Source organism: Rhea americana, unplaced genomic scaffold, assembly GCF_003343005.1.
Source record: "Rhea americana isolate MKP2758 unplaced genomic scaffold, rheAme1 scaffold_140, whole genome shotgun sequence".
NCBI lineage: Eukaryota > Metazoa > Chordata > Aves > Rheiformes > Rheidae > Rhea > Rhea americana.
Window position 1 is genome coordinate 749868 of NW_028185484.1, and position 20601 is coordinate 770468.

A 20601-nucleotide genomic window follows, 5' to 3' on the forward strand; every position below is an offset into this window, starting at 1 on the left:
TGTTCTTTGATACATTCCCAAGCAGACGAAACATGAGGAAACGCACACCATGAAGAGCASTCCCGTGGGATAAGAAAACGAAGAGCATAATCAAACAGGTCTTTCTCCCTGGGGTCTGTATCGTCTACTGTCAGAAGTGCCATGCATTATTACTTGAAAGCCAAAACCACCTCACCGGCTTCAGCACGCAATCTGCTCTTCAACGTTATTAGTAGGTTTGACGATGAGCCTTTTTTCAGCAACGTTACTTATGCTCTTATACACACAGACACGCAGGAACTTACCTGTTTGCTACTTCTCTGCCCAGTAGGAAGCAAAGCTTTGGATTTCTCTGCTATTTTCTGCCAAAAGAAAAAAGAAGGAAAATGGCTGACAGAATGCAAATATTTAGGGGAAAAGTCAGATGAAGTTATTTCTTCTGCTTTTTAAAGAAAATAACATTTAAAAAGCTCTATTATTTGGAAGAAAAGGAGTATAACTGCACTGAAAAGTTTGGTCTTACAGGAATTAAAACTCTTCAAAGCTTCACGAACGACAAGGTTATCAAAATTGAAACATACATTTAAGAAATGACAACTAGGAYGTGGATAAGTAGCAATTTACCACTCAGATTGGTTTCCTGACGCAACCGGGCATTCACAAAATGCAGTGGCTAATTTTGGCTCTTCTGTACTGATGACAGTTTTTTTAAAAAATAAATCCCATAAAACATGTACAATTCAGATGGATTGTACARGAGCTTAAAAAATGTGTGTATATGTGGGGGTGGAGCGCTTTACCTGGAGCCTTCCAAGTTCTCATTTAATGAGAAAAACTATTTTCATTTAAGCACCCACACTTGGGCTTTTGGAACAGGGAAGCAAAGAATTAAAAATAAGAGATGACTCTACGGATAGTGCAGTTCTCTTATATAATATACATGCTGTTGAAGTGTAATTTTTTTTTAAAAAAAAAAACCCATAGTCAGCATGTGTTGGGAAATCAAACAGAACAGAATAGTCTTGATAAAGTATAAGGTGAATGTTTCCAGCCAAATTCCATTACACTTGTATAATCCCAGTGTATTCTTCCCACAGGTTGCACACACATGTCAAACTCGCTGGAGTAACATAAGAAAGCAACCAGAGTCTGGCCAGGTTGTATTTGCAGAGGATTAGATTAATCCTGATGTATGTTCAAACAAACCTGATACATGCAGGCAACACTACACGAGAGAGAAGAAATGGGACACTGGCAAATTAAAATCATTCTTATAATGTTTAGAAGGAAAGGAAACCTGCTCATCAGTCATGTCTCTCCAGGGTGAAGTGGGTAAATAAGAAAAAAGAGCAGGAGTTGAGGTTTGGCTTGTTTTATTAAACAGCTTGTCCTCAGTGACCGTTACAACCCACGAGATGAGTTTGGAAACCCTACGGCAAGGCCGTACAGTGTAGCAGAGCCATAAGATGGGTTAAACGTTTAAGTTTAACAGCAATGGTCCACACTCCTGGGAACTCCATTTGCTCCCACTCAACACGTTCCCAAATTGGCACACTAACGCGTGCAAGCGGGAGAGCTCCTCACCTTCTGCACAGCCCCGTATCGCTGGATGGCATCGGACAGCTGGTTCTTCAACCTGTCCAGCTGAAGTCGCTCTTGCTGTATTGGAAAGACAACGGTGCAGGCATCAGAATGAATGTTAGCAGGTCTGTAGGGACAAGTCAAGTAGTGGATTCTGTTTGTCTGTGACCCAGGGTAACAGTCTTGGCGGGACACACCAAGTAAACAAGGTGGGCATAGTCGATATTTTTTTTTTTAAAATCAATTATCAATTTCACTGGGGTTACTAGGATGCCATGAGGTTTTATTTGGCAAGGCAAAACAAGATTCTTTGCACTTTTAGGCAAAAACAATTCCAAAAATACCATCCCAGGTATTCAGTGTAACATTCAAGTCATGACTACAGTGTGGTTTAGTACCTAAGCTGGACACTTTCCTTGGCAGGGATATATAGTGCGACATTTTGTTGTCCTGCGTACTGCATGAAGGGAGTCTTACTCCAATACTGCTTCCTAAAGAAAGCTTTGTGAAACACAAGCAAATAAAGACTTTACAGTCATCGAAAGAACAAAACCTTTAGTGTGGCATCCTGCTTCTATTTAATAAACACCAGGCTTGGATTGCCAGCATTTAAAGGGTATGATAACCCTAGACCATGCTTCTATCAAAAGTCCTTTACTTAGATGATACTACAAAATGGAGTTCACCATCTCATTTGATGGTAATGGGTGGTTTACTGAACTCAAGAGGTTGAAGCCTACTACATCACCCACAAAAATATTCATTCTCACTGGCAYAGGGGGTTGCAACAGTTCTTATTAGAACCAAACTAATCTGTACTTTTTCCAAAGCATGTACCCAAAATGGCAAGCCTTCCTCTATGGAGCTGGCTCCAACAKACTGATCTATGTTCAATCCAAGCCATATTTAATGAGAATACACTAACAATATCCACCAACTCCTGCAGGCCCTGCAGAGCCCACACTCTTGTGACAACCCCTCATTAGGAAGGTTGAGTTCTTTCCAGTATATGTTCCATTAGAGAAAGAAAATGTTCATCATATTTATAGCAAGTAAAGGATAATTAATKCAGCAGTTGCCTGAAGTAGCAGAAGTATTATTATTATTATACTTTCCCTATAGCAATAAACTTGATTCTATTTCTAACTTTTCTTGAGCAGGGAGGGCAGTCCAGCCACCCTCCTTTTCATCTGCGTTAGCAATGCCAGGCACTTCCATTAAATATATATCAAGAAGTTTTGAGACCTTTGATAACTGATAAATTGTCAGTCTGGCACAACAGACCAGTGCATCAGGGATCTGATGTTTCTGTATGGGAAAGTTCAAAACAGAAAACAACTGAGAGCTAGAACATGATGTGTGACTGGGTCCTCCAGGCATTAAATTAGGAGACAGAGGATCAAATGAAAGTTCAGCAATTTGACAACTATCTCCAGGGGAACATTTTAACATTTTTGCTTGTAGTAAAGCTATTCAGAAGTTTTTTTAGTAAGTACATTCACATAGGTCATCCTTCTGATGTTGAATATTTRAGGTAAGTATTGTTTCAATCCTAAATCAACATGAGTCTTCTGGACCCATTTCACCTCTGCTTCTGAACAGGACACTATCGGGTATTATAACACAAACCAACAAAACATCACAACCAAATGGAGTGGTGGGTAAAAGCAACACCCACCGCAATCACTGAAGGATCCCAGCTTTGTAATAGCCTGAGTATGTCACTACTTTATGCTCAAATCATTTTTTGTTGCATTATTTCCACTAATGGMTCAGATTGGAATCTGGTTTCCATCTCTTTCTCAATTCTTGTCTTATCCCCATCAATGGGATTTTGGTCATGAGTTTCAGTGGGAGTAAGAATCAGTTCTTACAATTAACAGGTTTATAACTAACTGCACATTTTAAACGAGTGTGTTCTCAGAAGAAACAATCCAGTTGAGCCTGTACATAACCATCCAGGATGTCATAAAATCACTGCTTTTAGATGAAGAAACCAAACCCAGACTGTGAACTATGTCAGGCCAGCATCTAGGAAATGAAAATTATCTTGGAGCTCCCACCTCCTGGATCCCAGACTTCAAGCCTGTAGGAGTTCAATGTCTACGTTTGTGGAGGGGGATAAGTTGAGAAGAAGGGGGCATTGCTTTAAAAATCAAGGAGACAAACAAAACTCAGTGAATCTAGGTTAAAACAAGTACTACAAAAGTTAAAGTAATTTTAAAGCAATTTCAGCTGTTTCAGACAACTGCTTAAAATAAAAAAAATGTATATTTATAAAGGATGGGATAAGTCTCTCTAATTTATAATGGTAGCATTTACATATAGAAGAATATCTCAGGCTTACAGTTCTTCATTCAAAGATTTAAAACTATTTTTAGAATATAGCAAATATCATTATTCCTGTTCTGCAGATTAAAGTCTATAAACTTTATGTTTGTTACTCATGYGGAATAAGACAAGACTGCTTCCTTGGAGAGCTGATCTAATGGTCTAACGCTCATCCTACAAAAAGCTGGGATCCACATGGGKCTCTCAAAGCCCTCTGAGGTTAGTTTGAAAGGAAGCTCCAASGTAACTATGTGTTATTTTGCATCAGCCTCCTGCCTTGTGCCACACTGGTCCACCTACATCAGTATCTTTATCCTAAAATACTATCACTTTGCCTAGTTGGACATCCTGACTCCAATAGTTCTCACCAGCACCTGGAGCTTCAAGGGAAGTCAAAGAAAATCCCACAGTGCATCTTGCTTGCTGGAAAATATTTTTTAAAAATCTTTTTTTTTTTTCCCTGCATGTGCACACACAGCAGTATAGAGAATAACAGATCAGAAAGGACTGACTATAAAGCTCTAAATTAGTGAAAGGCTTTTCATGCTGTGAGAAGTTTTATGGGAGGAAAGTTTGGAATGTTACCCAGATCCCCAAGAGGGACTGACAGACCCAGCAGCCGATACCCACCAGAACCATTTATTCTATATAAGGGAGAAGGGTGACAGGCTTAATATCAAAATTTGTAGGTTTAATTATTTAAGCTACACACTGTTAGAAAAGTTAAAAAAATAAAAACAGTTAAATTAATTGACCAGGGAGTGGAAAAAGTTATTATGTGATACCAATAGAGARCTGCAAGTTTATACCTCATAATATYATAATTGTTTGTGTGCCTATTTCCTTCAGCTCTTAAATATATTCTCTTTAACGTAGCATTTTTCCCCCCATGACAGTAAAAGCAATTCTGCTGACAGTTCCCACTGGATACCACATGGGCTTCAAGGGCTAATAATGACATTTCTGTGTGGCACCATAATTGGTTTTAACATGACCTTGCCTGATTCTCCTTTAGACCCAATTTATATCACAAAAAGCGTCCAGGAGACAAGCACAGAACAGCCACATCTCCGTATCTTCACAAAGACAACTTCTGCTTCCTCGTGCTCTGATATAATTCTATCACCTCTATACCCTATAGCCATCAAAACTYGCATCACACAACAGTTCTCACGTCTTCACGCTTTCCTCTCACTGCTCCTTGGATTAGGCAAGAAAAAGGAAAAATCAGTCCTTRCAGCCCATCACAAATCAAACTATCATGTTATCAAAGACAAAAGAGTTAAAACTGATGCCTACCCGAGGACAGCAGTCATTCCAAGCTGCATTTCAAGAAACRGGATTGTTGTGAAGTACATGGCAATTCAAAACCCTGCTCTGCTCTGGGTGAACCCATCATCTGTCCTCACCGCTGCCTTCCAGCAAGTGTGCAGCACTGAATGAATGTCATGTCCAGATTCCACTCATTTTCCCTTTACAAACACTGAAATAAATATCCTAACTCATCTGCACCCAGTGCACTCACTGTGCAACTGAGTCTTTAAYTGATGCCAAATTCATATATAACCAGAAGATTTCTTTAGTACTGTCACCCAAACTTCATGATACCCCTGACCAGGCACCGTGTGAGCTAGTCAAGGTTTTGTTACTGAGATGTGGACTTCTAGTTCCAGAAGATCCAGTTTTGGGAGAACTGATTCCAGGGGTGAGTTATGAATACAAGCTGTGTTTTCCGTTGTATAACAGGAAAGCAAGCTATAACAAGAGAGAGCTCAACAGCCTTAAAGCACCCACTCCTCACATTTTTTCCTCATTATTCCTCCCACTGTAGGACCCAGCATTTTTTCCCAATAGCATCTTGAATGACACGTACCCTGGATGAGCCTCTGACAATCTCAGACAGCTGCTTGATGGCTTTGGTGCTAGTAGTGATGGTTTTATTAGTCTCTTGTTGGGTTGCATGCCTGCAGAAAATGAGAGATGAGGGGAATTGCAATTAATTGCATAACAAGACATTTAAAGAACTTTTGAAACYGCAGAGCAGTTGAGACAACAGGACTCACACCACGTCCAATGACAGTAGGGCTTAGGCTAGGAAGGGGTTTCAGCAGCAATGGCAGCCATAAGGCTGCAGGAAATGCTAGCAAGAAATTGCTTATAACATCCCTCCTGTGGTCAGCACAAAGTGATGGCCGTGGACCTGTAAAATCAGAGGTGGTAGACAAGGCAGAAATAGGGTGTGGGCAGGTAGGCAGGGTAACAAAGACATTTGGTATTGCAGCTAATATTGTCAAAAAAAAGATGGGGACGTATAGTAAAAAAAAAAAAAAAAAAAAAATCATAGAATCGGTAAGGTTGGAAGGGACCTCTGGAGATCATCTAGTCCAACCTCCTCGCTCAGCAGGGTCACCTAGAGCACATTAGACAGAGTTGCATCCAGGCTGAAAGAAGAAGTTGTGTGATGGCTCTCCCCAGGTGGATCTGGTGCTCAGGAGAGAAGTTCTGAAGAAGTTGAGCAGAACAAATTTAGTTTTCCTGACTTACCATGGYCAACTCCCTGCAAATGACACATTAACTCTAAGGAAGTACTGTCCATGCAAAGATGCAAACGCCATATTAAAAGCACCGAAACATGCACTCAGGAAGCCAAACTAGTCACCTGTCCATTCATGGTTTTACTTTTCTTYTGCATGCCTAACTCCATTACCATTATTTCTGCAARTCCTGGTTGCCAGCATCTTTGTTCAAGACCACTCAAAGTAGTGGGAGAGACATAAATCCYTTCCAAAGACGTTTATCTGCTCAGACAAGTGCTTCCCCAACTTTTTTAAGATCAACGGGGCATTTTTAGCCTCCAAACTTTCCCAAGGAACACTTCACACCATTCAATTGAGAAAGCAGTACCTTTTCCATTACATTTCAATCAAAAACTCTAGAAAGGTTCAAGATACATCTGGAGAGAATGATCTTTTTTTTCCCCCTTGAGTGCTATATTGAGCCATGGTTGTACTGACAAGAATCATTTGTCAGCTGCTCTTTTTTCAGGATTGGTGAGATGTGAAATGAATAGAAATTCTTTGATTACAAAATGTTGAGATGTTTATGGCCCCTCTGTCCCCAAGATCCATGCCCTGTCCCAAAAAGCTATACCTTGTGCTTTTGGCACGTATCGCACTGATAGTCATTTCCATCTAGTCTGAGTGGCTTCTTCTTCCTGTTTGGTTACTAAAGTGGCCAAACCTTACTGGTGGATGAGTCCTGGGTTTCTGMTAATCCCAGACTTATCCTTTCTGTCTATCCCTTGAATCCTTCTTTAAAAAGCMTCAAAGGGAAGCAAATCTTGCAGAGAGAGCCTCTCAGATGATTCCCTGTCCTAAATCTTCTAAATCCCTGAAGAAATCCCAGGAACATCTCCCCATCTTCCATCTACTAACCATCATGCTCACACCCAACCCATGTTCATACAATACTTCTCCCTGTGACCCCCAAAAGCACAAGGTATAGCTCTTCCATGAGCCATAGACACCAAGAAACACAACATTCACCCCCATAGCAAGTCCAGCAGCTTTTATCCACCTAAGCAAGATTTCTATGCAGACAGCTGTCTGGGAAAGTTGTGTAGGACAAAAGTACACCAATTTTATGCGTATACTAATGCAAGGCTAATATACCATGAAGATAACATCTCCTGAGCTGCAGAAGAATAATTTGGATATATGCTAAGAACTGAACAAGTAAACAGAAACAGAAAATATGGACTCCTTTTATCACCCGACAGGAAACAGAATCAGACTAATATGGAGAGAACACTGGATCAGTAACTAGTTATTTTGAGCTCCTTTAGCTAAATTTGAGCTCTCTTTAGCTAAATTAAGATTCCATTTTTTATGCACTCATCAAAATTAATTTCATTATGTATGACCCTAGGACCCACTGCACTTGCTGATAAAACACATCACTTCTAATTGCAGATAGAAGAGGTCATATCTACCAGAGGCACATACTCCATACCGCCATCGCAAGGGGGGAAATTGGGAATCCAATTCTGTCACATCATCTGCCTTCAGGACTGCAGATCTTGCCTCACCTCATATCTTCTAATTGAATAAATCTGGCCACTGAAAGCATGAGTTCCATAAGAAGCAGTTTCAAGATTGAGCCTTCCACAACTAATTCCTTTTATTGCAATGCAAGACACCGGCGTTGACGTGCAGTCATTTTGCAGACCTCATTAAATTATCTGCCTGCAGAACAAGTCAAGGACTTACTTACATACCAGTAATTCCCCATCCTCAAAGTAAAATGGCTGATTAAACTTATGCATCAGATCCTTTTCAAATTCTGAAATTAAATAAAGTCTCTTTCATTTCTATTCTAATGTAAATGTGATGTTACATATCTGATGTATTAAAACCATGCCTTACACAAACTTTGCCCTGATCTGCTTCAAAAAAACAGGAAGTAGGGCTGCAAAAAAATAATGCACTTTAACTAACACTCTGGGGCTTGACTTTGGCACTTCTCACGATGTTGTCAGCACAATTAACTTCTTATTCTGCACCCTCAGAGATATGCTCAGAGATCAGACAGTGATTATATTTAATTTACATTAAATGCTACTAAGATCTTCATTAAAAATAGAGGCCTTGAAACTCTACTTGCTGCAGCATTTTCTTTTAATATGTAATAGTTATATGTCATTGTTATTGTTATTATTATTATTATTTTATTAGCTTTATTTATATTCCTCTCCCCATGAAAGTGTGGCAGCTAACTAAAGGAGTATCTCTGACGAATAAAATTTGATGCTGAGAAAAGCCTTCCACACAATAATAGGTTAAATAACCTATAGAGATGCAGTGTACCTAAAATATAAACGTTGTAAAAGACTACAGTGCTATTCTGAAAACCAGCATAATAAAATAAATAAAAAAAAATGAAAAGAGCATCTGTTAGGGAGAATAACATCTCTTGCTGTGCATTTCTGTATATACAAAGATTGCAAAGACACTGCACTAAATAATACAAGAAATGTCCTACTGCTGCCTAAGAGTTTTCTATGGCTGCTGTTTTCTTTATCAGAGAACTACGGTCCGCTGAGCCTATAATCCTCGGCATGCAGCTGCTCAGGGCTTTGCTCTTTGGAAGATCGTATCTGTAATTTATTTACCCAGTTTTAGAATGAGCCCAGCAAAGAGGCAGACACAGCGACTGCTGTTCCCCTTCGCTGCAGGGATCAGGTGTAGTAGCTTAATTAACGTTCGTGCCGTGCTTGGAGACTCCTGATGAATGACCGAATAAAAAAAAAAAGAAGAAAAAAAAAGAAAAAATAAAAAAAAAMCAGACCCCAAATAACCAGCAAAGACCAGCGGAGGGGAAACTCCTCTCCGCCTCGCCTTGCCTGCTTTCATTCAGAATAATCCTAAAGCGGGTTGTACTCCGGTTGCAACGGGTGAAAGGCATTTCCCTTGCAACACAGGATAAGGCTCATTTCACTTTCGCCCGAGCTCTGATATAAGAGCAAAAAGCAGTTTTTCAGGTGCGGCTCAAGAAYACCTTTACCGCACTAGCTTCAACGTCATTAGATTTAGCATCCCATGTGGCGCGGCRCGGCAAGAGCAGCGGAGTAGTTTCACATATTTAACAACCCAGCGGTCAAGTAGGTTTGCTGATAATTAAGCCAGGTGGCATACTCTRCCTTAAACGGCACACTTATTTTTTTTACACAGCAGCTGCTTTACGCTTGCTGCAGTTTCCTTTTACAATAAAGAGGTTAAAAATTATATTAGATGAAGCAGAGCACTGAGCCGCATGATCTCTGGTTCAAGCAGAAATAGGCTGGGTATCYGTATTTAAATAWATCTCGCAGTTGTTGGAGGCATAAGGATGGAAGGGGTGCATCGAGCATGCATAAGGRAATTATTCACACCCCAAGACTTCAGTCCTCTTAGAGTTGGTTTTTGTGGAGCACCGCAGTCCGTGATAGGCTTTGCTAAAGTCTTCATGCAAGGGCRTCAGAGACGGCCGCGGACTAGCAGTGGGTATTTTTGGCAGCTGAGGCTCGGACTGCCCCTTCCTAGGTGTCTCCTAAGCTGATCCCATAGCAGAGCTGAGGGTACTTCCAGAAAYGGGCGATGCGGCCTGAACGAGAGCAACATGGGTTGCATTAGCGCCGATCAGCTCGGAGGAGCAACCTGCCGTAGCGGCCCCCAGACAGCACAGCGCCTCGTCCCCCCGCTCGGCTTTCGCAGCGGGGAGAGCTTCGAGCAGCGGGCGCCCGTCGTCGCCGAGCACCTACCGCGGAGCAGAAGGATGAGCGAGGAGAAAAGGTTGTTTCACCAAGTCTTAAACTATCTTTACTGTATCATTAGAGCCACCGAAGGAAGAAAGGGTAAATCTGCTTGTTCCGGCTCCAAACTGACCCAACTTCTTCGTGCTTTTCTTCTTTCGGACCCGATTCTGCCCGTTGGGGCGGCGTTTGCAAGAGCGCAGCGCGAGAGCCGTAATTCCAGCCTGCCAGCATACCCCTTTGCATCGGTGTAAATTATCCAGCAGAATAAAAGTTAGATTAAAAAAAAAATAGATTGCTACTTTTGAGTTCCAAGCCGCATAATATTCAGCAATAAAAGTATCATAGATTTCCAATTTGCCTGTCACATGGACGTATTGGGAGATGTGGCGCTATCTGTCTTTACGGAGCTCAGGGGCTGGTGTGTGGCTGTATGGGAAGAGAAGGGTCAGTATTTTAAATCCACCTGGCACCGGTGCTGTGTCATCTCCAGAGACGAGCGTGGCTTTAGGTGTACAGCTGCACCGTTCAGCGATTCTGGATTAAAATATATGAGTCTCAGCCAGACGGCAGCCCTCAAAATGTACAATTTCATCACTGAAATGCAACCAGGACAATATAAATAACATTGCAAAGCCCAGCAAAATTTCCCATGGTATTTTTAATTTCCGTCAGGCTTTTTTTTTTTTTAACATCGCTTCTTAAAAATAAGTAGTGAAGAAATAAGAAACAGCCATCATTAAAATAGAAAGCATGTTTATTCTAATCAAAGCTGCTCCCAACAGAATTTGTCCCATCTCTGTAAGCAACTAGCTACTCATTGATCTGCTGCCAGAAATTGTGGTTTGCAATTAAATTATCTCCAGGACAGTATTTTAGACACCTCAACCCTGTATCACGGATTTGATCAGCAAGTACCCAAAACAGGACCTTGTGGGAACCCCCTTAACATCTTCATTGGTATTAGTTACCTCTGAACTCACTTTTGCTTTTCCTATCCATATTTTTTCTAAGTACGTTTCAATTTGACAAAAGTTTGTCTTCATATCCCAGTAAAAGAGCTGCTGGGATCCTTTGGAAATGCCTTGCTAGAACCGGGCTGTATCATACCTCCCTCTCTCTCATTACCCAGTAAGCCTCTTAGCTTATCAAAGACAGAAGTTAATTTAATTTGCTGTAATTTCATTTTGATGAATCTTAGTGCTTACTGATCAAGATAGTCTTTTTTTTTTCTCTCTCTCTCTCTCCCTCTACAGGTGCTGATAAACCGATTACTTCTTTCTCGCTTTTCTTGCAACTTATTTTGTCCCCAAGATGAAGCAGTCAATTCTTCTGCATAACGTTTCTGCCAGAAGCAAACCAGTCCCTCCCTTTCCTGTCTGAGGACCTGGACTACCAGCATTGCCCCAATAACCCTTGTAGTGCCCCAAGAAAAATATCCTCAAACCACGAGTATTCAGATTCTTTTGCTAATATACCCAAATTCTATTRCATTTTTTGTATTTTTGCATTAACGAGTAGAAAACAGCAAAGCGATATACAACGTTTATATAAATACACACAATTCTTGTCACACATTTCTTCCAGTGATTCAGTCTTAGTCTTTGCTGAAGCACAGATCGGAGCTCCCTTTCCACATTTTTCCAAAGGATTACACCCATCTAAACCTCAGGGCTACTGCATTTAGGACTATGGAGCCAGTTGATTTGCAGAGAGGGACAGGAGGGAACAGGATGGCTTCTTAGTCCTGCAYGTATTCCAAGAACACAGAAAAAAATATAAATGTAATACATATATATATATGTGTGTGTATATATTTATATGTACTATACAAGAGGGTTAGAAACCTTCCCCCTTCCTTGATATATGCAGAGGCCTGGATGTTTTCTAATGTTTCTAACACCTAAATCTTTTTCGAAACAGTACATGTGTGGACTCCAATATACGTAAACTTCCTTTCATTCCTCCCCTTCTGCAAATTGCAGGCTCAAAGCCACAGACAMGAAACACCAGAGACAATATTCAAAGTCTGAGGCTTTCTGCAGATGAAAAAAGTGGACTGTTGTACCTGCTCGACTGCAACGCTTTCCCRTAACACGTGCTCCTGTAGACTTTCGCTCCTGAATTTCAGAATATCATTCGAAAGGATAGGAGCAGGTTGCAATTTCCCAGCCTTTCCGAGAACGGCGGAGTGGTCCTCCGGCTCCAGCAAAACAGAGCGCTACCACCTCTACCCAAGCGATGCCAGACTGCGATCAAGATTTCTCAGCAGTCCTGTAGCAATCTGCAATATGAGTCACCGGTGCCATCCCCAACTCGCAYGGCTCCGGCTGTCCCCTGCCGCACCTGCACCAACGGCATCAGGTCTCAGCACGGCGAGGCCTGGCCTCGCGGTCCGCCCGCTTGCCATCAAAGCCCTTGAGCAAGGGCATGGAAAGCCTCCTGGAGTTTCTCTGCACCGTTGAGTCGCCTCCAAGCACACTCCGTGCCCCATCATAGCCGCTGAGAGAGGTCTTTTCTATATGCTAGGAAGCAAGCAAATATGTAGCGTGGCATCCTATATATTGGGCTTTAATGTCAACCTCAGTGTCTGTGTCCCTGTGTCCCACCACAGCCACCAGCTAAGCTAAATTTTGTCACAGCCACATTGATGCTGGACTTCACTCTACAGCACTTTTGTGCGCGTCCTGCAATGGGTGAGTACACATCAAAATCCCATCCTACCAGGCAGCCTGCAGTGGCCTGAAGCCCAGCACCGAAGTCCAGAAATGAGAGTGCAGGTTTCACGTCCTTTCTGTCCTCCAGCCATCCACAAAGAGCTGGGCACAGCTGAGCCTCACCTCTTTCCTTGAGGTTCTTCAACCTCTCCGAGAAGCCTGAAAAGCAGGTCGTTMTGTCAAAAGTGGTTCTATGCAGCTTCAGGGTCATGCGTGGTGTTCAGACCGTAACTTCTCAGGCCAACCACCAGCTCCAAACGAGCAGCTGACTTTTGTGTGCACATCTATTTTCCAGGCTCCTCAGGGAGGAATGGTGCTTCCTCACACTCATATCCATTGCAAGACCATCAAAGCATTCCTCTTACAGATAACGTGCTGTGCTGCCTATAGTTTCCTTACACACACCAGCGCTAGGTATAGCCCAGATGTTCTCTGCCCAACATCATTAGAGTAGGATGATATTGTTATTTCTTTCAGCAGGCAAATACTGTCCCTTCAGCCATCTGAAGACGACGCTTTGGTTTACATTCCTCACACGGGGCCAGCTTTTCTATCAGTGCTGGATGCTCTTAAAATAATCTGACGTGCTACCATGTTATTGTGCAATTTGCTCCCCTGGGTATACGCACCAATCYAGGTCTTTATCAGTGCGTGTTGCCACAAATAATCCCCCTGAAGAAGAAATTCGGATAGACTCTTGATGGGTGAATGGGGGTGTACACACGTGGAAGGAAGCATCCTACATGCACACATAGCTGCAGCAATGGCAGGGACAAAAAGACTGCAGATAAATTGCACTGCAGACTAATTTGGCCTCTTAACTTTCCCGTGCTTGCTCTCTTGGTCTTAGTGTTTAACAYGGGTTTAATACTCGGTACGGTGCTGTGAAAAGCAAAGCTGAAAGGCACTTTACTGATGTGAATGGGTGATCGATTGCTTCAGCTGTCCTTGAGAAACTACACTGAAACCATCATTAATAAAAGAGCAGGTGCTTTGTATGTCTGAATATAAAGAGTTCTGGCAACCAGAGATGTAGAGCTATTGTGATTTTAGCCTATTTTTTCGATAGATGTTTTTGCTGTTTCATATGTTTTCTTGCCACCAAACTTTCTGGTGGCAAGAACATTCACAACAAGCATAGGTAAAAAGCAAATAAATCACACACATTTCTAAGACAGAGGCATTTTCACCCAAGAAGAGTCATGTTTCATTTAAAAATAAAGCCAACTTTGCTTGCAATTTTAATTGAAAAATGAATCCATTTCACTCAAACACCTGTGAGGTGTGTTTTTTTATTTTGTGAAGTGAGCAAGAAATCAGAGGCAACTAACAGCTTAAGACATTTCTCAGCTTGCTATTATTATTTGCATATTTCTAGTTAGCGGTAATAAGCAACAAGAGCTCCTAAGTGTATACTTAAATTAAGCAGTGTGCCTAAACCCAATTCCTCAGTCAGTATTTAAGTGAGAACAGAAAGATATTAACAGCGATTGCACTACCGAAATTGTGAAGGTGTAACAAACAGGCTGTCTTATAAACCTGTGAATAATGTCTACCATTTGACTAGCAAGAAATCGAAAAAGAAGGACCGTGACCAAACAGTTCCTCTGAGTCCCAAGTGCAAAAAAAAAAAAAAAACAAAAAAAAGGTTTACTATCTTCAAGCTCAATTTTAAGCATCAACAAACACCCAAAAAGTATTGCTGCAGTGTGCAAATACAAAAGCTTGACGTTCAGCTGTAAGGGATGAGTCCTGTGTATCTCAGAAGGAATCACATCTGCCAAGGCAACGTATCTGATTGATCTGATGACATCTGATCTGATGACAAATGTAGGAAGGGTTACTACAAAACTCATAGCCCAGGAGCCKACTGAAGTTGTTTTTTTCTTCCTTGTGAAGACAAAATACTGTTTAAGAAAAACAGCAGCAATAGCCAGTGGGACCAGCGGGACGTCAGATTTGTTAGGAGTCCATCCGTACGGTTTAGGTTTTGAAGAAACCCTTCATAAACCTTCATGYCACAGCTAATTAATGTTCCACTGTAAATCTCAATTAGTTAAGATGTCTGGACAATGCAAATGGCGTACCATTTACAACAGATGCTGAAACAGATGCAAAATCCACTAACAATGAAGTATCATGCAAAGTAACCAAACATTTAGGGAGCTCCTCATCTATTTATTTGCTTGAGTGCTATCGCTGGCAGAGACGGGAGAAACAGCAGAGGCAGTGGCAACAGCTGTTGGCTTCTGAGGCAGATGTGTAAGGATCCCARAGTCTGACACTTTGATAGCTCTTCCTCTTTCCACCGAGAAACTCTGTTCAGATGGCACATGAAGATTTTGGGGCTAGTCACCTGTGATTTTAATACATCTAGCCTTCCTWGACATGTCTACTTCACATGCCCAGACCACCTGCAGGACCCACGTGCAGTTAACTCTTATCTTCCCGAATGGAGAAGCATGCTTGCATATACCATGCAGGACACTCATACAGCTTTCTGTCCACTAAAAAAAAAAAAAAAAATTGTGCTCAAATATGCTGATGTCCCCAAAGTGGACCGTATCACCCATGCCCAGCTGCCACACATCTCAACTCCGTAGTCCAAGACTCCAACCCTCTCTCCTGTGCACCCTTCATACAAGGAATTCATTTTTTTGTTCCTGCCTTCTCCATGCCTCCAAYGACATCATCCACTTCAACTAAGCCAAGAACCACTCCTGTGCTAATTCTCTAAAATAAAGGTCAACTTCACACTAACAGTTTATTACCCTGCACCCATCTCCCAAGTCCCATGCCCTATTGTAGTTTCACACATTCCCCAAAAATGACCCCAGTTCTTATCCCCTGAGCTAGGACTTGATCCTGTGCCCCACTGTATCTCCATGCACTCCCAGAGCAAAACCAGAATCTCCAAACACTCACACTCCCCATTTGCACAACTCTGTTGTCCTGAACCAGGACATGATGCCTTCATACTGTGGTCYTTGGATCACACCCTCCCCAGCGTGGGATGCTCAGAGCACTCCTTCAACCACCTAAAATTCGCCCTGTTTACTCCTTACACCTACACCTGAGCCAGACACAAAGGTCCCAGACTCACTGGTCAAATGATGCTAGGACCAGACCTGGCAGATGCAAACTGCTGTTGCTTCGGACAGCAAAAAGTTACTGCCCAAGGTGCTCACCTTGCAGCTCTTTTCCAAGGCAGAGGCTCCCAGCGCTGCYGAGTATGACGTTCAGCTGTTGCACRTACCACGCGTTGGGAACCTCTGCTCTAACTAATGGGATCTCTGCTGATGTTGGGTATGTTCTACCTTTGCTTCCTGGAAAGAATGAACCAAGACGCGTTAACTGCTGCACAAGTTCGTACTGTTTTCTCTCTCTACCTCCTCCTTTCCCTGCCCTAAAGCGATTTCAGAGCACAGTGGGATGCAGATAGCAAAGCCGGTCGGAGGAAAGAGACATTTTAAAGTACAAAGTGAAGCATAAATGTTGAAGCTGCCAACAATGCTGGTGTTTTCTGAACGCACTCCCTTGAAGCACATGGGCCAAAATCTGATTTATCTGATTCTGAGCAAGACAGGGGAGAAAAAGAAACAAAGTTAAAATAATAYATAGGAGAAAATCACTTTAAAATATGTTTACTTGAGAGCAGGATTTTTTTCCTGTGTTTTTATTTATTGCTGTATTGTACTTTGTTTACAAAAAGAACTGAGATGACTAAAAGGAATTGTGCTGAGAAGAGAAATGGATCGCAGCAGCCTACCTACCACCTATTGCTCTATCACATATACTTCACATGCCTCTTTAAGTCTGGTTTCTCTGCAACTTTCTGAGCATAAGGGCAAGCTGTGAAGTACAAGAAAAATTAATATATTTACCCTGTGCAGAGTGCAGTACACTCAAAATACTGAGTTCTTGATCTCTAAACATTTTTCCCCCATCTCTTTCACTGTCCTCTGCATTCAACTCATGTTTCACTCTSATTTGCCTCACCTTTCTAGCAACACTTAAATTCTGTAGGTGGAAAGTTATCTCTGCCTCCTTTTTGGAATGATTAAACTTCCAAAGAAAGCGACAAAATCTTGAAGGAAATGCTTCCAGTGAGGCTTTTCTCATGATCAGCCCCATATTTCATCCACTTAAAGATCCTTCAGATCATCAGATGGCAATAATGGACAACACCCAATGAACGGCAAGTCATTCTGCCCCACCACACTCTAGCTTACATCAGATCATAAAGCAGCCTAGCAGTTAGACTACAAAAATACAAGGCATTTTATTGGCCAATAAAACACCCGCAAGAGCAGCCATGTGAATGAAGACCCTATTTCGTGGGACAATAAATTTTGCACCAGCACCCAAAAGGCATTGCTATTAGAGGAATTGTGCAAATCACCATCTGTGGTCCATGACAAGACATCCAAGGCCGTGGACCAAAGGACCTTTACTTCCACGAGGAGAGCAACCATTAAAATGCACTGCCAGCGATCAAAAAAAATTAAATTTCTAAGAGATGCTTCCCTAAGAAGAATAGGGCACAAATATATAATAAAATGATAAACCAAGAGAATAAAAGGTCTGAGGAAGTTCATTATAAATCGACAGGCTCTCAAGTTTGTTTCAGGTAGGGCAACACTATCTTTTTTCTGCTGTCAGAAGGCAATGAACCAAGTATATAATGAACTCAGATACGGCAACTCTGTGTTTACTGAGAGGGACAATGGATATATCCAATTGTCCCAACCCATTCAAATGTAAAACTCTAAGACCAGTTATCACAAATGTCTGCTGCTGAAAGTAAATTTGTTCTCTAGGGCAAAAAAAAAAAAAAAAAGGATTAAGCTCAAGAATTGTTGTTAAGAGGCCAATGTTGGTACTTGAAAGAAGAAAATTACCTGATGAAAGATCAATAATATTTCTCTTCTCGCTTTATTGAGGCTTATGCACAGAATAAAATAGTCTAGGGCCTGATCCTCTGTCATCGCGCTTCAACATAAGTTATTCTAAATGTTACTAAGCTAAGAAATTATATTTTTCACRTTCACATTGTGAAAATCAAATTGTACTTGTGCAGATAGGGACACAGAAAAGAAATGAAAACAGAGAAAGCCACACTGACTGCACCACAATAGCAGAAAAAAATCAGCCCAAATATGCCTCCTTGCAGTCTAAATCCTTAAAAATAGACCTGCACACAAAAACGGTCAGCACGCTAGGTTTATCCAGCAGCTGCCATAAAGCTGTGCATTTGCATCCAGCTGACAAATTACTGAAACAAAAACAGCGGCATTACCTACTAAAGGCCCAAGACACCGCAGCAGACGTGTTACTGTAACATCTGACTGACCTTATTTAAGATAACGGGCTCTTACAGGAAAATAGTGTCAGACTGAAATTTAACAATCTAAGGGGAGAGATTCTCAATATATGCATATTTCCCCCCCTCTTTCACGAATGGGCAAATTTGTTCAGCCGAAAGCTGACGTCCTGAGTACAATAAAAAAACCCGAAGTACTTCAGTGACATGAGAACTTGGGTGGCTGATGTTGCTCATCAGCTAACTCAAATCTACCTCTTGGTGTGCATCGTGGTAGCATGAGAGGCACATGCCAACTCCAAACTCTTGGTCTGCTTTTGCCTAAAATACAATTATTACAATTAGAGGMTGAGGATAAGCATTAGATTGGAAAGTAGTTTCTCCTACGGGGAAAAGAAAGACTTTCTTAGACAAGTCTGCTGCCCTAATACCTTTAATTCTGGGCTGGCTTTCAAGGGATAATGTTACATTCAGTAGGTCCTTTGGCTTCAGGGAACTGAAGCCTCTGGGATACTRGATTCCTGGTCACTTTGATGCCACCCCAGAGGGGACTACAGCACTGGAACAGATTGCCCAGAGAGGTTGTAAAGTCTCCTTCTCTGGAGGTATTCAAAATCTGCCTGGACACAATCCTGTGCAATGTGTTCTAGGTGACCCTGCTTGGAAAGGGGTTTGGACTAGATGGTCTACAGAGTCCCTTCCAACCTCAACCATTCTGTGATTCTGTAATTCTGTGACTCATTACCATCTCATGCCAGCTTCTTCCACTGACATCAAATCAACTAGCTACCCTGAACCAGTTCCTGAGCCATGCTAGATGAGATYCAATCTCAGAGGTACCTAATACATGTAACATCTCAGGCAGTTATCTAATCGTCTGTCATCCACGATCTCCTTGTCCTCATCCTGCAGGTACCAAAATATATAATGTGCCTCCTATTTAGCCTGCAAGTCCCCTAGGCTGCTTTCTACTCAGGCTCCAAAATAYCTGCTCTGTGGAGTTAGGCAACTATCTTATTCCTAAAGGTTTCTTGCAAGCCAAGCTGACAGATTGCTGAACTTCGCAGAAAGAAACTCCCAAATTAGGTGTGCCATTGAYAGCCAACTCTTTGTATCATGTCCTTACTCTTAGAAGTAGAAATTTCACTGACTATCTGATATTAAATTTGAAAATCAGCAAACCACAGCAGCAGCTTCTGAGCAATGTTACAAAATCAACYTGTCAAATCTCAGAATTGCTGAATACTTGGGATTAGAAAGGGCTTCTGGAGATAATCTTGTCCAACCCTCCTGATCAGGCAAGGTCAGCTAAAACAYGTTGTCTAGAACAATGTCCAGTCACATTCTGARTATCTCCAAGGATGGAGACTCCACAACCTCTCTGGGCAGCCTGTTCCTATCTTTGACCTGCCCTTACACTAAARAAGTKTTTTCTTGTGTTCAGGTGGAAGTCCTGTGTTTTTCAGTTTGTGCCTGTTGCTTCTTGTCCTGTCTCTGGGCACTACTGAGAAGTGTCTGGTCCCATCCTCTTTACAGCCTCTTGTCAGATATTTGTATACATTGATAAGATCCTCCCTGAACCTTCTCTTTTCTAGGCTGAACAGTTCCAGCTCTCTCAGCCTTTTCTCAAACGAGAGATGCTCCAGGCCMTGAATCATTGCCGTGGCCCTTCACTGGACTTGCTCCAGCAGGTCCATGTTTCTCATGTCCAGGGGAGCCCAGTRCTGGACACAGCACTCCAGATGTTGCCTCACCAGTTGGGGTATTAGCCAACTGGTATATTAGGTATTATCAATAATAATATTTGGGAAATATTATTATTGCAGTAGTTGGGGATTAGCCATCAAGAAACAGTGACAAATAACTAAGGGAAGCCCACAATTTTATCATTAAATCAGACTACAACATCACAGTTACGTTTCCTGAGTACTGTTGACAGTCCTGATGGTCACTGAAGGTAAAATAGCAAATGCTCTACTCTCTCCCAGCTAGCCCAGTGCAAGGTTATACTCCAGGACAGTGTATCAGAGGTTGTAAGAGGCTTAAAAGAGTTWAGGGAACACTCTCCATTAAGGAGAGCCCAGCAGCTCAGGAATGGCTGTCATGGACTTCAGGGAAAAATCTATCTGCAGGTATGGTGAGGGTGGATGGAGGATGGTGGAGGAAACTGAAAGTATTTCAGTGCACTGTTAAAGATGCAGAGCATCTTATAGTCCCTCTGAAACAGCCCAGATGTTGAAGAATAAGAATAGTAAGAAAAGTAATAAAACAGTGGGTTCAGAAGAAAACACTGACCATAACAGGACCTCCTTCACAAGCAACATGTGAAGATGTTGATTCTTTCCAAGTTCTATTCAGCAAAATCAACTTACTGCATTAAA

The 20601-nt window shown here is 41.8% G+C and overlaps 1 protein-coding gene across 3 annotated transcripts in view; it reads right to left on the minus strand.

The window, feature by feature from the left end:
• The window catches only part of TSNARE1 (t-SNARE domain containing 1), a 459605-nt gene that overhangs the window by 247542 nt on the left and 191462 nt on the right, over positions 1 to 20601 (minus strand). For all 3 annotated transcript variants that reach the window (XM_085298727.1, XM_085298725.1, XM_085298726.1), the window contains exons 6-8: positions 5765 to 5855; positions 1564 to 1638; positions 285 to 341 (exon numbers count right to left, since the gene is read on the minus strand). In XM_085298727.1, coding sequence (XP_085154853.1) covers positions 285 to 341; positions 1564 to 1638; positions 5765 to 5855 — 223 coding nt within the window. The remainder of the gene's footprint in view (positions 1 to 284; positions 342 to 1563; positions 1639 to 5764; positions 5856 to 20601) is intronic.